Here is a 16,347-nt window from a genome sequence, read left to right as displayed (position 1 = left end):
GGGAGCAGGGCAGAATGTGCCAAGGACCCCTGGGGTGAGCTGCCCCTCCCATGCTTCGGGCTATGGCCTCATTTCAAGCTCAAGTGTTGGGGGGTTGGCCTCACACACACCCTCCCCCGCCTGGGGCCTGGGGTTTATAATTTCTTGTTATTGCCAACAGCCGCGTAACTCCCCTTAGCGCACAGAGCGCTTTTACAGCCATTGTCTCCTCTCATTTCATCCTCAAACAACCCTATGAGACATCATTACGGCCACGAGGCACCGGAGGCTCAGACAGGTGGAGCCACGTGCCCAAGGCCCACGCTGGCTTGGCACAGTGAGCCGTGCAGCCTTCTGGGTCACGTTCTCAGCCCAGTCCTGCCTCCCCCCCACCTCCTGGGAGCTCCGAACGCTCCGAGCAGACTTGCATCTGAGCCTCTGCTGCTGAGGAAAGGCACTAGACAGGGGGCTGGGCCTCGGAGCGGCCAATCCTGGGTTCAGATCCCGCCTGGCATGGACAAGCTTCTTCATCCTGCCCCAGGAGCATGCAGGCGCTGAGCAATGGGATGGGCGTCGGGTGTGCACTGGGCACGCGGCAAGGGTGCAGTGGGGATGGGCCCGGAGGTTCTCTGATCTGCTGCCCACAGGGCAGAGGCTTCTGTGGTCACCTTTCAAAAGACGCCTCTTACACGCTCTGGACCTCTCCAGCATGAGCTGTCTGCCCCGGGAGTCGACGCTCGGTGCTAATTACACGGCGGGCAGCGCGGTGGTGGGTGAGCGCGGGGCTTGGGGTCAGCCCGCCGGAGAGACCACATAAAAATGGCCCCACAGCCACAGACTCTCCGCCTGGAGAGCCCACAGCCACTTGAAAGGCCTCAGCGGGGATGGGTGGGCACAACTGACAGATACTGACAAATTACAGCCACAGGAGCCCAGCCCCTCACTGACCAGCCCGGCGTCGCGCCTTCTCCAGGGACTTTGCTCAGATCACAGGCCTGAAGCCCAGGGGATTCTGACCCGTCAGAAGCTGGGGCTCAGCCAGGAAGCCCCCACACCCCGTATGTTTAACCTAATGGGCAGCAAGTTAAACACCTGCACAGGTGCCTCCATTTCCCCATCCGTGAAATGGGAACAACTGCCCTATCCCATCGGGTCATCATGCAGAATAAATAAAATAACCATGTGAAGTGTCTAGGATGGGGCCGACCCAAGTGAAATACTATGGAAGTGTCAGCTGTTGTCATGCGTACTGATCTGTACTCTCTGGGGAACGTGCTGCCCACCGTAGGTGCCAAATGACAGCTGAGTGGAAGGAGGGCTCCTCCTGCCCGCAAGCGAGGGATCAAGTGCAGGGTATCTGAGCGGAAGAGCCCAGCCCCCTGGCCCATCTGCCTCTCTTTGGGACCAGTGACACCCTAGAGCCCAGAGACAGGAAGTGATGTGCTCAAGGACACACAGCAAAGCAGTGTGAAGAACCCAGGTTCACCCCGATCCCTCCACCTCTGCTCCATGGTGACCTTCTCTAGAAAACCCTTTCTACTCTGCTCTCCCTCCTCAAGTTTATTTCAACTCTGCAGCCATCAAGGAAGCCTTGCCTGACCTCAACCCGAGGAAGCTGCCTCTGTCAGAGCCAGATCCACCGGTGGGTGGGTGTCACACAGAGAAAGATTCTGGCTTAAGCCCCCAAAAATAACTTCCTGGGAGTCACAGCTCTCCAGATAGGATGTAAGAAGCTGCTGGAGACCAGGTGGTGAGCACCCTGTCACTGGCAGTGTGCAAGCAAAGACAGGTAACCAGTGTGGCATGGGCTGCTTTGAAATAACATGTGATGTGGCACCTTGCGTGGGTTCCAGTGTCTGATCAACCCTTGATCAACATTTATCTTATCTCTGACTGTTGGAAGTAGTGTCCTGTCCCTCTGGGCATTCAGCCAGAGGTCAGGCGACCACTTGGCAGGAGGCTCTAGGGTCACTGAACTCTCTGTGCCAAGCACAGGACTCCATCCCTAGCAGGCAGGTGCTCCAAGTGTTTGTTGACCAACTGAATGACCGCTTGGTCATTCATGACCAGGCAAGCTCACCTTGAGGTGCCCCAGGTGCATGCGGGCCCGCTCACACATGTGCAGGAAGTACTTGACATTGCTCTCGTCCACGATGATGTACACGGCCACCTTTCTCTTGAAGCCGGCCTCCAGCAGGTCCTTGAAGATGTCCACGTCAGTGAACATGTCCATGACCACGGCGATCACCTGCGAGCAGGAAGAGACCGGGGCTGTTGGGCAGCGCAGCGGTGGGGACAGGTGCCTCGGCAGGACACTCAGCCCTCCCGCGCCCACCACCCTCTCTGGGCGCCCCGCTCGCCCTGCCCCCCACGGCCTCGGGGCTGGGACTGGACTCTCTGGAGCAGCGGCAAATAGAGGAGAAGCACATTCAACGTGCCCGCCGTTTCCGTAACACGAGACTGCAGAGAACAAAGCCTGTGTATCCTGGCCGGGGAGGCAGGTGCAGGGAAGACAGAACACCTTGGAGTCGGGGGCTGCAGCCTGAGGTTTGGAGCGTGTCAGGGCCAGTCCCCAGAGCAGCCTTCCTTGTGGGTGTCAGGGCTCAGCACGGGGGCGCCCTGTTTTGGTCCCTTCCTGGGCTGCATTCCCGAGCCAGAACAGCAGCCCACACCATCGCCCTCCACCTGCCACCCTGGGACGCCGAGATCAACCCGATGTATCAACAGCTAGGAAGGCAGCATCTGGCACAGCTGTTCTTGAGGTCACCCGTGCAGCTCGGGGCTGCTGTGGACTTTGGCAGGCTTTCTGCTGCCACCTCTCCTACCTGGCTGGACAGAGTCCAAACCAGCACGTGTGACATCTGTCCTCACAATGGCTGACCTCAAGCCTCCTGGACCGGGCTCAGGGTGAGACCCCAAGACGTCAGAGTGCATCTACCCCAAGCCCTAGCCTGACGTGGGCAGTGACACGCTCCAGGCCGGACAGGCAGGGGCACTGGCCTGAGTCAAAGTACAAGGAAGGAAGAAGCAACAGGGAAAGGACAGGGTGGTTGGGATGAGCTCCCCTGTGTGGTCAGCAGACGCTCGGGCCTGGTGGGGCTCGGTGACCATCTTTGGCCTTCTCTCTCGTCCCCCGTCCGTCCCTGTCCCAGCAGGCACTAAGGGGGAGCCCATGAGAATCAGGGCCTGATGCTGACAACCAACACAGACATCCAGCCCCTCCAATCCTTCAAGGCTGGCACCACTGCCCTGTCCAGGGTCTGAGAACCTTCTGGAAAAGCCTTACACAGAGAGGCCAGGGACTCGGCCATACAATGAACTGGGAACAGTCAGGCTAGAACGTACCCAGGCCCGCTAGGGAGCCAAGTTCACCCCCACCCCCACCATGAGAGTGGCCTGCCCGGCTCCCCTCACTGGGATCCGCAGGCACAGGGTGAAGGAGAGGCAGCCTGGGACCTGCTGGGGATGAGTCTGCACACTCTGGTGAGCTCACCCAGCTGGTCCCTGCAGGCCCATTTGGGCTCCTCCCTGCCCTGCCCTGCCCCGGACTCGATCTGTGTGACCCTGAGCAAGACGCCTAGCTTCTCTGGGCCCAGCTTTCTCTTTGGCACAACGGGTGCAGTGGAGCTGTGGGCCCAGCCAGGGCGCCATGGTGGCTGAGGCCCAGGATTCACTCCGTTCTCTGGGGGACAGCCGCTCGCTGGCTCTGAGTCTCTGAGGGGCTGTTTCGGGTGGGGCAGAGGGAGTTTGTACGGACTACGCAGGGGCTATAGGGTAAGCAGGGAGGAGCCAGTCGAGGCAGACGTTGGTACCAGTTGAGGAGGCGCTTTCTGACCCGAAGTTAGGCAAAGGGTATTGATAGAGAGTGAGTTCCCCGTCCCAGGCGATGTTTAAGGAAAGGCCAGAGATTGCTTGGCGAGGGGGTGGATGAGAGGGCAGATGAGACACGAGGGCAGCCGGGTGGGCTCACAACAGCCTTGGATCTCACCGGTGGAGCATGATGAGACCCTGAGGTGGCTGGGGTGGTGGCAGGGACTTCCTCGCCTGGGATCCCACAGCCCTAGAGCCAGCCCTGGGATCCCCTTGGATAAAGCCGCCCCTGGAAAGGGCAGAGCCAACCCATTTCTCCTCCGAGGCAGCCATCACCCCTCGTTTCCTTGTCTCCCCCACCAGATCGGTCAGGCCCGGTTCCAGGCCCTGCCTGCTGTGGCAGATGGGGACCTGCCCTGGGCCTGGGCTGGGGGACATGCCCCAGCAGGACCCACTCCACGTGTGTCCTTCCCCAGTCGCCCTCTAGCAGGTAGGGCACTTGATCCAGGGATCATCTGCTGTTGGGCTGGACCTGTTGGGGCCAGCCCCCCATGGTGCATCCCTTCCACAGGGTCCCCGGGCTGAGCGCCAGCTCTCCCCAAACACTGGGTTCAGTGCCAGGGGGCGGTCAAAGGAGGGCTTGTAACAGGTGCCAGCTGACGCCGGGAGCAGGGAGGGGTGCTTGGTGCCCCCTAGGCCCTGGGATGATGCTGGGGGCGGGGGCTTGGTGCTCCCCACGGAGGCCCCCACAGCTTGCCCAGTCAGAACCAGAGGCTTCCTGGAGGCCCTTGACTTCTGCATGCAGATCCCCATTCTGTGCATGGAAGAGCAGGGGCCAGAGACTCGAGACCAGAACCCGGGTCTCTCGCCCCACCCAGCATGCCTTCTGCTTAAGAAAGTGAGAGCGGTCCCAGGCCCTCACGCCGTGGGATGGTATAATGAGCCCCAATAACGGCTACCTCGTTCAATTCTCAAACATGCTGTGAGGCAGTGGTTGTTACTCCCGTTTTACAGATGAGGAAACTGAGGCACGGAGGGATTCACTCCCTTGCCTGATTATCTGTCTGGGTGGCTCAGCCTGCCCATAACACGGTGACCTCATCAAGGGCAGAGCCCCCCGTTCAGATCCCTCGTGGAGGGAGCCTGGCTTAAGGCGGGCCTCAGGGAGCTTCTGTCAACAGAGAATGTGACCAAGTGGCTTGGGCCGCAGCAATGAGGGAAGCCAGGGACAAGCCACAGCTCCTCCCGGGCCCCGGGTTTCCGTATCTGCCACATGGGGGTGTCGGCCTGGCTCACTGCTGTGGTCTATCCAGCCCACAGTGTGGCTTGAGCGCAAAGCTGCTGGCCCCACCCAGAGGGCAACACCAGCCACCTCCTGCTGTCCCAGCTGAGACACACTCTGCAGAGGTCCTGGGCAAGGCCAGGGCCAAAGCCGGGGAGAAGATGGAGGGGGAGGCTGGAAGCTGGAGGTGACCCTGTGCCCTGCCCAGGTGCCCTGCCTGGCTTGTCTGGGCCAGCTGGAGCATCTCACGGTGCCCACCACTGCCCTGCCTCCAGCTCTGCACCAGCGGCACGGGACTCCCCGCCTCCCTGGGTCGACACCCAGTCTGCAACTCCTGGCACCCCCAGAGCTGTTTCTCAGATTCCCTGTGGCCACAGGAACCACTCCTGGAGCAGAAGTATGCTCACGGGACCGGTGGGTAGAGTAGGTCTGTGGAAGCGCCGGGGGAGGAAGGGCAGGAGTGAGACGGCTAGGGGGTTCTGCACGCAACTGGAAAACCCGGAAAACTGGGGACCGTGGGCCCAGGCTCCGCAGCAGCATCTCTCCCCAGGGGCCCCTGACCCAGCTGACCCCTCCCTAAAACCCCGGGCCTGGAGCCACACACACTATTCTCCTTGCTGGGCCACCTTCCTTTTCTCTTCCACACGGACGACTCCTATCCATGGTCAAACCCCAACTTAAATACCGCTCCCAGCTCCTCTCTGCCATTTGAATGGCACATCGCTTGTGCACTTCTGGAAGTGCCACAGCAACCTGCTGAGTGGCAACCTGTCTTCTGAAGGCCTGGACTCTGAGACCCAAGTCAGAGGTTCCCAGAGCTCCCTGTAACACCTGCTCCGCCCTCCTCGGCCACGGAGATGCGTGGAGAAGGCTCAGAGAGAGCCAGCCGTGGTCTGTCCCTTCAAAGTGCTCAGAACAGACAGGGGAGACAGAAGCAGCCCGCCCACCCTGGAGCCCAGACGCAGTCACAGCAAGGGTGCACAAGGACCCAAGTCCCTGGCCCTCGCTGGGTCTTGGGAAATATAGGCGGGTCTGTCAATTTAAGGCAGAGGGTGGCGGCATGGGAAGACGCATGGCCTTGGGCAAGAACCTTAGTGTCCTGATGGGGGGTGGTGTGTGTGTGTGTGTGTGTGTGTGTGTGTGTGTGTGTGAATTAATGCAGGAACGGGGCAAGCTCAGAGCCTCCGCTGTCATTTTCCTGCCTCCTTGGCACACAAACCTGAGTCCTGACCCACCAGACCCACAGTGCACTCCGGGGTGGACAGGCCAGGCATCACCACTCGCCATCCCTACCTCCCTCCGAGCCAGCTGGAAGGCTGGTGCATGGCGGCAGCTCGTGGGAACAACACAGAGAATGCTGCAGACTGTTCTAAAGTTTGGAACGACGACTCTCTAGACCCTGGATTTGACTTCCACTTCAAGCCACGGCAGAGGAACAGAGCCCACACTGACCCTCCCGCCTTAACAATAAACAACAACACGACAAAAACCAGGCACAATCTGTGAAACCGTGGCCAACAGGACTGCAGCAAGCACAGTGACCCTTGAGAGAAGGGACATGAATGAGGTCAGCCCCAGGACCACCTCAGCTACCTCTGGGATGCAGCAGAGCGGAGGGGGAGACCCTGGTGGGGTCCGGCAGTCTCCAGGAGTTGAGGAGACAAGGCATGCCCGGAGCACAGCAGCTAGAATTTTCAGGATGGAGTACTGGAGGAGATGGGGCTGCAGAGAGTGAACACCAGACGCTACAGGGCCTCCCCTCGAGCCCTCAGCTGGTGGCCAAGTATCACATGCACAGAGGAAACCACGCAGGCTGGGACAAAACTGCTAGAAAAGAGCAGCTGGGACAGTCACCAGTGCTCACACAGGACCAGGAATCTTTTACGTCCCCACCTCAGCTAGACCACACACCCCTCTAAAACTCAGGGCCTGCAGGAGAGTCCTCAGAAGGATAGTACGTGAGCAGTGGGCAAATAAGGCCTAGACCAGAGGCCAACTAACTTTTTCTGTAAAGGCCACATGGTAAATACTTCAGGCTTTGCAGGCCATATCGCTCTGACCCACTCAACTCTGCTATTACAGCATGAAAACAAACACAGATGGCACACTAGCAAATGTACGCATCTGTGTTTCATTATTTACAAGCAGGCAGCAGGCCAGAGGTGGTCCTTAGTCCAACTTCTACCCTGGATTAAGTCTTCTCTAGTCCCACTTAATAAAGCGTAAAAAACACCAAACCAAGGGTGACTGGGTGGCTCAGTCTGTAGAGCATCCGACTCTTGATTTCAGCTCAGGTCCTGATCCCAGGGTTGTGGGATCAAGTCCGGCATCAAGCTCCATGGTGAGCGTGGAGCCTGCTTAAGATTCTCTTTCTCTCTCCCTCTGCCCCTCTCCCCTGCTCCCCTCCACCAACTGAATCTCAAGATGTAAAACGATTCAACATTTAAGATGAAAAATACACCGGATGAGATTAATAACAGATTAGACACCATAGAAGAAAAGATGAATGACCTTGAAGACACACAATAGGAACAATCCCAAATGACACATGGTAAGGAACTGAACAACCAGGATCAGCTCAGAGCATCAGCAGACTGGGAGTCCACCTAGAAGGTCCAGGAGGCATGTTGGAGTCTCAAAAGTGCTGAGGTGGAGAGGGGTGGGGAGGATAGAAGAACGTTTGAAAAATAGTGTCTATAGCATTTCAACATTTGATGAAAACTTACATCCAGAGTCAGGGAAGCTCAGTGAATTCCAGGCAGAAGAGACGTGAAGAAAACCTCACCGAGGCACATCATAATCACATCACTTGAAGTCCGTGATGAAGAGAAAATGTGTAAAGCAGGCAGCGGGGGAAAAGACCATTACATGGTGAGGAACAAAGAAACGGAGGCTTCTCCACAGAATCATCGCAAGCCAGGGAACACCGGAGCAACATCTCTAAGGCACTAAATGCAAAGAACTCTTAACCTAGAATTCTCTACCCGGTGAAAAGAGCTTTCAAAACCAAAATTTTGAGACCCTTCAGACCTACAAAGACTGGGAGGATTCATCTCGGGCAGACCTCCCCTGTAGTTATCACCACCCCCTTGTACACATGGAGGGGTTAAGGCTCCCTGTTGGAGCCACAGGCTCCTCCTCCCTCACTGGCAGGGCAATTACTTTGCTACCCCCCCCCCACAGATACCCCAACCCCTGCACCTGCACCCCACCCCTCCCTTGGTGGTAGCAGGATTAAGGCGACACTGTCTGAAAGGCCTAGAAGGTTCTCCAGGCATTGAGGAGGACACCTGGAAGCCGCTGGCCCCACTGTGAGGGACTCTCCCCCTGACTTCTGGCATTCTCCAAACCAGTTTGCCCATCCTCTGGCTCCAAAGGCCTGTCGCCGAGGGCACAGCCTGGTCCTGCGGCCTGGCGGGGGAGTCTGTGTATGTCATAACACGTGCTGACCCAAGCCAGGGTGGGGATAACCAGGCCAGCTTTCTGACACTCATACAGGCGTCCCTTTTCCAGGGACTAAGTGGGGGCAGTGATGACCACTCCCATTGTCCAGAGAGAGGAATCCCCGTCCCAGAGCCACACAGTCGGCTGGTGGCAGAGACCTCCTGTTTAGGGCTCTTCCCCTCGTGGGGGATCCTGTGTACATTCTAGCTGTGACTCCACCCACCGCCCCCCAGAGCCCACTCTGGGTTCTGAAACAAATTCCTGACCATCAGCACTGCCCTGGGGCATTTGCCACTCCTTCCCTGGGTAGCCCGTAGCCCAGCACTTCCATTCTCCAAGCCTTGGTTTCTCTTCTCGATAACACGGGGCGGGGAGGGGGGGGGATGGAATGGATAACCCGAGGTCTCTCCCCTCTGACATTCATCAGCCCTGGCACCTTCCCCACCCTCTGGATTATTAAAACAGAAGCCTCATTAAGGCCAATTAAAGGAGGCTGGGGCCTCCTGAGTGCCAAATGACTGCAGCGGACGGGGTCGAAGCACATACTATACTGGTCACACCCAGAGCCCTCTGTCCAGGGGCCCGGCCCAGCCCCATCCAGCCGCGTGGGCCCTGCCCTGAGTCTCCAGCCCTCCCCAGATAGACATCGGCCTCCTCACCAAGGCTCAGGAATGCTGCAGAGGAAAGGGCAGAGCATGGGGGAGGGCCAGGTGACCAGGGCTGCGCCCTGTGGATAAGACAGGCCCCTCCCCCTTCCCGTTGGCCCCAAGGGGCCCCAGAGTCCCGCGGTCACAGAGTCCAGCCAACCAGACCACCACGCAGTCATCAGCGCGTGGCACAAGCTGAGGATCTTCAAACTGGAAAATCTCGGACTCGTAAATTCAAAAGCCTGTAAAATCTCAGCTTCTCTGGGATCCAAGGGTGACAGATGCTGAGGTGTCCTTGAGCATCCTAATCCGCCAGGAAGACTGGCCTGGAAAGGACTTCCTTGCCTGAGGCCTCCGGGCCACCTGATGCCCACTCCCCTCTACTGGATCCCACCAAGCCCCTGCTTGAACTCCTCCAGGACGGGGAGCTCACCACTTCTCAACCCGGACTATTCCCTGAGAGAGGCTATCAGGCGAGAGGGAAGGAGGAAGACCCAAGAGAACTGGTATTTATGAAATGCCAGCTCCATGCCAGACATTACACCGAGGGCCTGACATAACCTCTTTTCCCATTTGAGTCCCAGCATGCTTTGAGACAGGTGCTGTCAGAGGGGGAAAGCAACTATCTTGGGACAGCATGGCGAGACAGCAGCAGAGGCCTGGGTGTGGGTCTGAGTGGTATGCAAGCCCATCTGCTCCCCCCCACCCCCGTGGCGTTTACCCTGGGAAGACCCCTAAGCCTGGAGATCATTCGGGAGCCACGAAGGAGGCTAGAGCAGCCCATGCAGACCAGTGCCTGCCAGGACGCAGGGCGTGGTCCCAGTGTGGAGGGGCGGCCCTGCCCCGCACCGAGCATCCTCGGATCACTCGATAGCTTGTGGGTGGCTCACTGTTACTGCCGCAAGACACGTGGCCAGTCCCCATTTTGCAGATGAAGAAACGGAGGCTCGCGGTCACATAGCAAGGGGGTGGTCGAGCTGGAGAGGAGAGCCGGGGGCCCGTGAGAGGACCAGCCCCTCTCTGCTGGCCCAGGGCGAGGACGGGTGGCCTCGAGGTGAGCCTGCCGAGCTGGGGGACCGGGGCTCTGTGGAGCCCCGCGCAGGCCCTGGCCCGCTCTGAGCGCCCTAACCTCAGCGTCCTCCTCTGCGACGCGAATAACGTCGGCAGGGGTTGTGGGAGGGAGCGCCACCCCTGCCCCAGTGCTCCAAGAGGCTGGCCGGTGCCCTCCTTCCTGGCAGGGCTCCTCCTGGCTCTCCTCAAACTCTCAATTAAGATGCAAACGCCGTTGGGTAGGAAGCCTTGGGAGACACGGAGCTGACACCTGGAACGATGTTATCAGATGTTCCCCACCTGGCAGGTGAGGGCCCTGGGCCTGGGCTGGGAATTGCTGGAGCAGGCAGGAGACAACTCCCCGGATTCGCGGCGCGAGCCTGGGCCAGCCGTGCTCCGGCGGGGGCCCGCGAACAGCTGACCGGGCCGTCCCTGGGGCCCTCCCTCCTGCTCCAAAGGGACCCGCCGTGGCCTCAGCTGCCGGTAGCCCTGGTCTCCCCAGTCCTGTGTTGGTCATACTTGTGCCCCCACCCCCATCCCCGCTGGGGAGAGCACCGTGTCTGGGAGCCTGCTGGGGACAAGGAGCCTCGTGAAAGTGCTTTTACTGTCCTGAGTCAAGCTGGGGGCCAGCAGCAAGGCGCCAAAGCTCCCATCAGAGGCAGCGCTCAGAGACATCGGCCGTGATGCATTTTCTCCCGGGGAAAAGAGGCTCAGAGCCCACAGACCTGGGTGCTGGGTCCAGCTCCTCCCGCTGTTAGCTCTGTGAGCGAGATACCTGCCCTCTCTGAGCTCCACCAAGCCTCAGTTTCCTCATCTGCACTAAGGAGACAACACCTACTTTATGGTGTTGCCGGGAGGATTACAATGGGGGTAAAGTGCCCGCTCAGCACCTGGCATATAGCTGGCATTTAATAAATGCCTCATTAAGCTGCTTTTATTCTCCTGGAGCCAAGCCGTGAGCCAAGACTTCGGCGTGTGAAGGCAGGGGGTTGACAGAAAAGATGTGGGGTTAATCAGGCATCGTGAGGTTGCCGTCTCCTCCTGCTGTGTAGCCCTAGGCAAGAAACTTAACTTCTCTGGGTCTCCGTTCCCAAGCCCTGGCCTGGCAGGCACGAGAAGTGGGTTCTAGTCCGACCTTCGAAACTCATTCTCCCTCGTGCTCCATCCGTCTTCTCACCTGTCCGTGATTCCCACCTGCCCCTGGGATCTTCCCTGGGCTGTCTGGGTCTGGTGAAGCGATCCTTCGGGGGGGCCCATGTCATGGAGGGGGGCACTCCCTCCTCAGCCCCCTCCCGGACCCAGCCCAGCCTCACCCCTCTCTCCGAGGCTGCAACAGAGAGAGACTGGGGCTCATCCCTCCTGGGCATGATACTACAGGCCTGGCCTCTGGTATGCAGTTGGAACCCCAAAGCAGGTTTTTCCCCAGGGAAATCACTGGTCCCCAGGCGCCGGGGGGGAGCGGCAGGCAGATGGCCTTCCATCTCAGAGACTTGGAGCCCAATGGGGCTAGAAGAAAGCTCAGAGCACAGGCTGCCTGCTCAGGGCCACACAACCGGTAGAGTTAGACCCAAGACCCTCCGGTGTCTCGTCCCAGAGAAGTCCAGAATCGCAGGGCAACAGGGTGTCAGAGCTGAAGGGACCCCTGACAATCTTCAGTGTTACCCATTTTGCAGATGAAATGACTGAGGCTCGTCTAGGGTCGCACAGTGGCGGAGGCAGAGCAGGGACCCGATCCCAGCACTCTTGGCTCCTGGTACCAGTTCCATTCTAGTCTTTGGGGAAAGAGGGGGGTTCAGAAGTCTTGACGGAGACACACAGCCGCTCCCTGACGGCCAAGCCGGGGCGGGTTGAGCGTGTGCTGTGTCACTTCCCTGCCCCAGGGTCTGCCCGCCGTGAGGAGGTGGCGGGCTGGGCCGCCCTGAGTCAGCACCAGCCGCCCCGGCCCAGGTGCCCCGGCGGGCAGGGGGCGGGCAGTGTTCGGGCCCAGCGGCTGGACGGCGGGCTCCCCGTCCCAGGCCTGGGGAGGGGGAGTGTTCCCCGCGCATTGCTGCTGGGGGGGCGAGGAGAGGATGCGGGGGCGCAGGGGAAGAGGTGATTCATGGGGAGAGATAAGGCAGGGAGAGGTCCCCGTGGCGGCGGGCGGGCCAGGCAAAGCACCTCGTCAGCCCCCGTCAGCATCCGTCAGCGGCACAGCCCAGCGCCGGGGCCTGGGAAGCAGCCGGGGCAGGGCCGATGGGAGGATCGCAGGCAGCTTGGCTGAGCCGCCCCTCCCTGCCCTGCCTGTCGCTGTGCTCTGTCAGGCCAGGATGGGCAGGGGACCCGTCCTAGAGTCTGAGGACAACACAGGCCTGGTCCCCACCCCTCCACGCAAGAACTAGCTAGGTGACGCTGGCAGGGACTCAGCTGTCAGGCCTCAGTTTCTACATCTGAAAAATGGGCAGATAACACTACCTGAAATTATAAAGTGCCTCGCACTCAGAAAACAGTGGCTGTTATTATTGCCCGCCCACCCACACACCATGCTGGCCACGGGCCCCCTGGACGGAGTTGACAGGGAAGCAGCCAGGATGGAAAGCAGGGGCGTGGCTCACCCTGGTGCGGCGGGGTGTGAACAAATCCCTGTCCTCCATGCCTCAGTGCTCTCATCTGACAGATGAGCCTCTACTGCCTCAGACCCTCCTTCTGGGTCTGGAAGGCTCCTGCCGGCTGACAGCATGGGGCAGTCTCAGCAGGGGGGCCCCATTCTGAGGGGAACAGGGGGCAACGCCAGCCGATCAGGGGGCCGCGCCAACCGCAGTTACCACACAGACTGGGGTTCAAACCCGAGACAGATGTCCCCCTCCCCTCCCCCCCCGGCCACGTCCTCTTAAGCGACGCCAGTGACCTGGTACGGCCTTTGTGGGGAACAAAGTTTCGGGGGCCCATGGAACTGCATGGGGTGGCTGGGGCTTAGCCCCGGACACAGACACGTGGGGAGGGTGCGCCGGTGCCCAGCCTGGCCCCAGGTGCCCCTATCTGGCCCCCATCACTGGGCCAGGCCATCAGTCCTTCTGTCTGGGGGAGATTAGACTGGCCGGCTGTTCCCATGCCAAGCAGAGATCTGGTGTCTGCCTCCTTCCTACTCCTGGTGGGGAGGCGAGGAGCAGAGGAGGGGGAACCCTGGCATAGCAGGTCAAGCCCCACCCAGGGCCTCCGTTCTCCCATTTTTGAAAAAGGGGTCATGGGATCCCAACAGACCCTCCCAGGGGACTGGTTTGCAGGCCCTCGGGTCAGGCACCGCGTCAGCAGCACCCTCCATGGCAGGTGCGGGGCGGGTTATTCAGCCCAGGAACTATGAAGGCCCCTTCCCCCTCCCCCTTTCCCTCCTCTTCCTGAAACTCCTCCTCACCCGATTCCATCTTTACAACCGCCAAAGACTCAGCTTTGGTCCTAACCACCTCCAGCTGACATACCAGAAGAAACCCGAAGCCCCAAAGCTGCCTGGGATCAGGCCGAGAGCCAGGCTCCGAGACACGGGCTATCTGACTCTGCCAGCCCCCTCAGGGGACAGGGACTCCACCTTTCTAGAAATGTAACCCGTGGCCACCTTGTCAGCTCCTGACCCACTTCTGGGTTCCCTGCCCAAGAGCTCCCCCAGGCCCTGTCAGCCAGGATGGTCCCCAAAGCCAGCGTTCTGGGCTTGTGCGATTTGCTGCCCCGCTCTGGGCCCGGGGAAGGGTTAGACTCTGCTAGAAAGACCTCCGCGGACACACACATTGCTCATCACTCGCTGCTCTCTACTGAGCTCGGACCTGGCTTCAGAACCTTTCTCAACACTGTTCGCCACGCAGGCTTTACCAATCATGTCAGGATGTGCTTGGAAACCGAGAATTCCTCTCAGTAAGAAGGCGCACCGGTTCCCGGCCTGGCCCTTCCGAGGATGTGTGTCAGTGCGTCGGCTGAGAACGACTATCCGCACCAGGGTACAGCACGGCTCGGCAGGGGTCGAGAACAGGCAATGCCTGAGGTCCCTTCACTGGCAAAATGCACAGGCGGACAACCCTGAGCTGAATTCACTCCGCTTCCACCCAGGGCCCACCCCCATCCCCTACATCCCAGCCTGGAAAGATTCTGCCATTGCAAAGCTCACACAGAGGCTCAGAGAGGGCGAGCAAGGCACTCTCCGTCGCCCAGCACAGCCAGGAAAAAGGCACCTTTGAACTCGGACCTCCAGGCCAGCCTCAGATGGACTCAGGCTGTGTTTTAGTCTCCAGGCCTTCTCCACCACTCCAGACTCTCTCCACTACCCAGGAAAAAGCAACACCAGAGGGTTCACGGCGTGTGTGAGAGCGTCCTGCTTCTCAGGGGTGAATCAGAGCCATCCTGAGGGACAGTAAGTGAGAGAAAACCCGGAGATTTCTCCCGGCCCCACCCCATCACAGCACCTTCTTCTGGGGAACGTGCTTGCAGCGTCTGGGGAGATCAGAGCCCTCCCCCAACAATGCACAAAGGCCCTTTGAGATGGGGTAACCCACCATCTCCTGCCAGAGAACCTGGGTACCCTATCCCTGAGGAACCCCATGAGGGCAGGGGAGGAGGCAGCCAGGGAGGAAGCAAAGAGACCCACAAGAGAGCGACAGTGTTGCGGTCTCCGTATATGCTGGGGGCCGGACGCAGGCCCACTGAGCCAGCTTCCCTTCCGGGGACTCCCGCCCAGCAGCTGCCTCACCTTCTGGGCCTGGCTGATCATCTTTCGCACCACCTCTTTGATGTGGGCCTGCCCATCGATGGGGGGCTGCATGTAGACGCTGGCCCGGGTCACACCGCGGTAGGCAATGGTGTCGGGCCAGCCCAGGTCCAGCTGCGGGATGGATCGGTCGGACTTCTGGGGCCAGTACTCCAGAGAGGGCGGTGGCTCGGCCTCGGTGGGGGTCCCACCTGCCCTGCTGGCCTCCTCGCTGTCACCAACCCCATTGTCCTCGGGCCCCCGGGGCCACTTGGCACCCCTCGGGTCCTCCGAGCCCGGGTCGTACACCTCGATGGTCTCCAGGATGCGCTTGAGCTCCAGCTCCGAGAGGAAGTCACGGATGTTCTCGCGCTTCAGCACCTCGTAGAAGGCCTCGCGGCCGTGGGCCACCAGGGCCTCCAGGGCCAGCCGCTGCTCCTCGCTGTAGAAGAACTCGGGCTTGGACTCGCTGGAGCGCCAGTTGACGTGGTTGTCGTCCAGACACTGCACCTGAGAGAAGGCCATGGTGCCTCTGCCCCGACGCTTCTGCTGGGTGGGCGGGCGACACAGCACTCAGCAAGGTCGGGATCCTAATTCCCGCGCGACTGCGGCCCCGCGCGCTCTTGGGGCTTCACCGGCGTCTCAGCAACTCTGCCCATAGGGAACCTGCGAGGGAGTCCAAGAGAACGCGGAGGTCAGGTCAGAGTGCAGGCGGGGACTAGGGAGGGGCGACAGGGCGGGGGTGGGGCGGCAGTGGGAGAGACGGCGGGGCGCGACCCACGCCAGGGCGCGCTGCGCCTCTATCAGTGGGGGCCGGGGGGCACCCACATCCCAGAGGAATTCTGGAGCTGCCCAAAGTCCTGGGCAACTTCTGGGAGGAACTAGAGCCAGCAGGGAACTTCCCAGAAGTTTCCAAGAGTGGGAGGCAGGAGACAACTCGGATGGCCTCTGGCCCAGCTCAGCGGCGCCCAGCATTCCGACGGCTTCCGGGAAGGGAGCGGGGTCTTAAAATCTCCGGGCGCCACGACCGGCAACCCAAGAGGCCTGCCCGGAGGAGGCTCGGGGAAGCGCGGCTGGCAGACGGCGCGTTGGAGGTCCGGGATCCGGGAGGACTCGCTTACCGGGCGGACGCGGGCGCGGGGACAGAGCCGGCAAGGAGAGCCCTGCGGGGAGAACGAAGCGCACAGGCAGGCAGCGGGCTGGTGACTAATGCCGCCCCGCCCACCCCACCTGCGGTCACGTGCCGCTCTGGGGGGCGGGGCCGGAAGCTGATTCACCCACCCCCCATCCCCCTCACCAATCCCTGAGAGACACCGACTTCGGGTGGTTGCGCTCCCGGTTTCCTCCGCTGCCTCCAGCCCCAGGTGGCCGAGTTCTGGAAAGCTCAGGGACCAAAGTCCAAGAAGTCTTGGAACTATGCAGCCCAGAGA

The 16,347-nt window shown here is 60.4% G+C and overlaps 1 protein-coding gene across 1 annotated transcript in view; it reads right to left on the bottom strand.

The window, feature by feature from the left end:
- SACK1G (scaffolding CK1 anchoring protein G) overlaps nucleotides 1-16,156 on the bottom strand; it is a 30,379-nt gene extending 14,223 nt beyond the window's left edge. The window contains exons 1-3 of the mRNA XM_060647128.3: nucleotides 16,039-16,156; nucleotides 14,921-15,583; nucleotides 2,060-2,227 (exon numbers count right to left, since the gene is read on the bottom strand). Coding sequence (XP_060503111.3) covers nucleotides 2,060-2,227; nucleotides 14,921-15,442 — 690 coding nt within the window. The 5' untranslated portion in view covers nucleotides 15,443-15,583; nucleotides 16,039-16,156. The remainder of the gene's footprint in view (nucleotides 1-2,059; nucleotides 2,228-14,920; nucleotides 15,584-16,038) is intronic.
- Between the last annotated feature and the right edge of the window lie 191 nt (nucleotides 16,157-16,347).

The sequence above is a fragment of the Panthera onca genome, chromosome E1, assembly GCF_046562875.1.
Source record: "Panthera onca isolate mPanOnc1 chromosome E1, mPanOnc1 haplotype 2, whole genome shotgun sequence".
NCBI lineage: Eukaryota > Metazoa > Chordata > Mammalia > Carnivora > Felidae > Panthera > Panthera onca.
The sequence above is the reverse complement of the archived record's forward strand: the minus strand, read 5'-3'. Positions and strand labels throughout refer to the sequence as shown.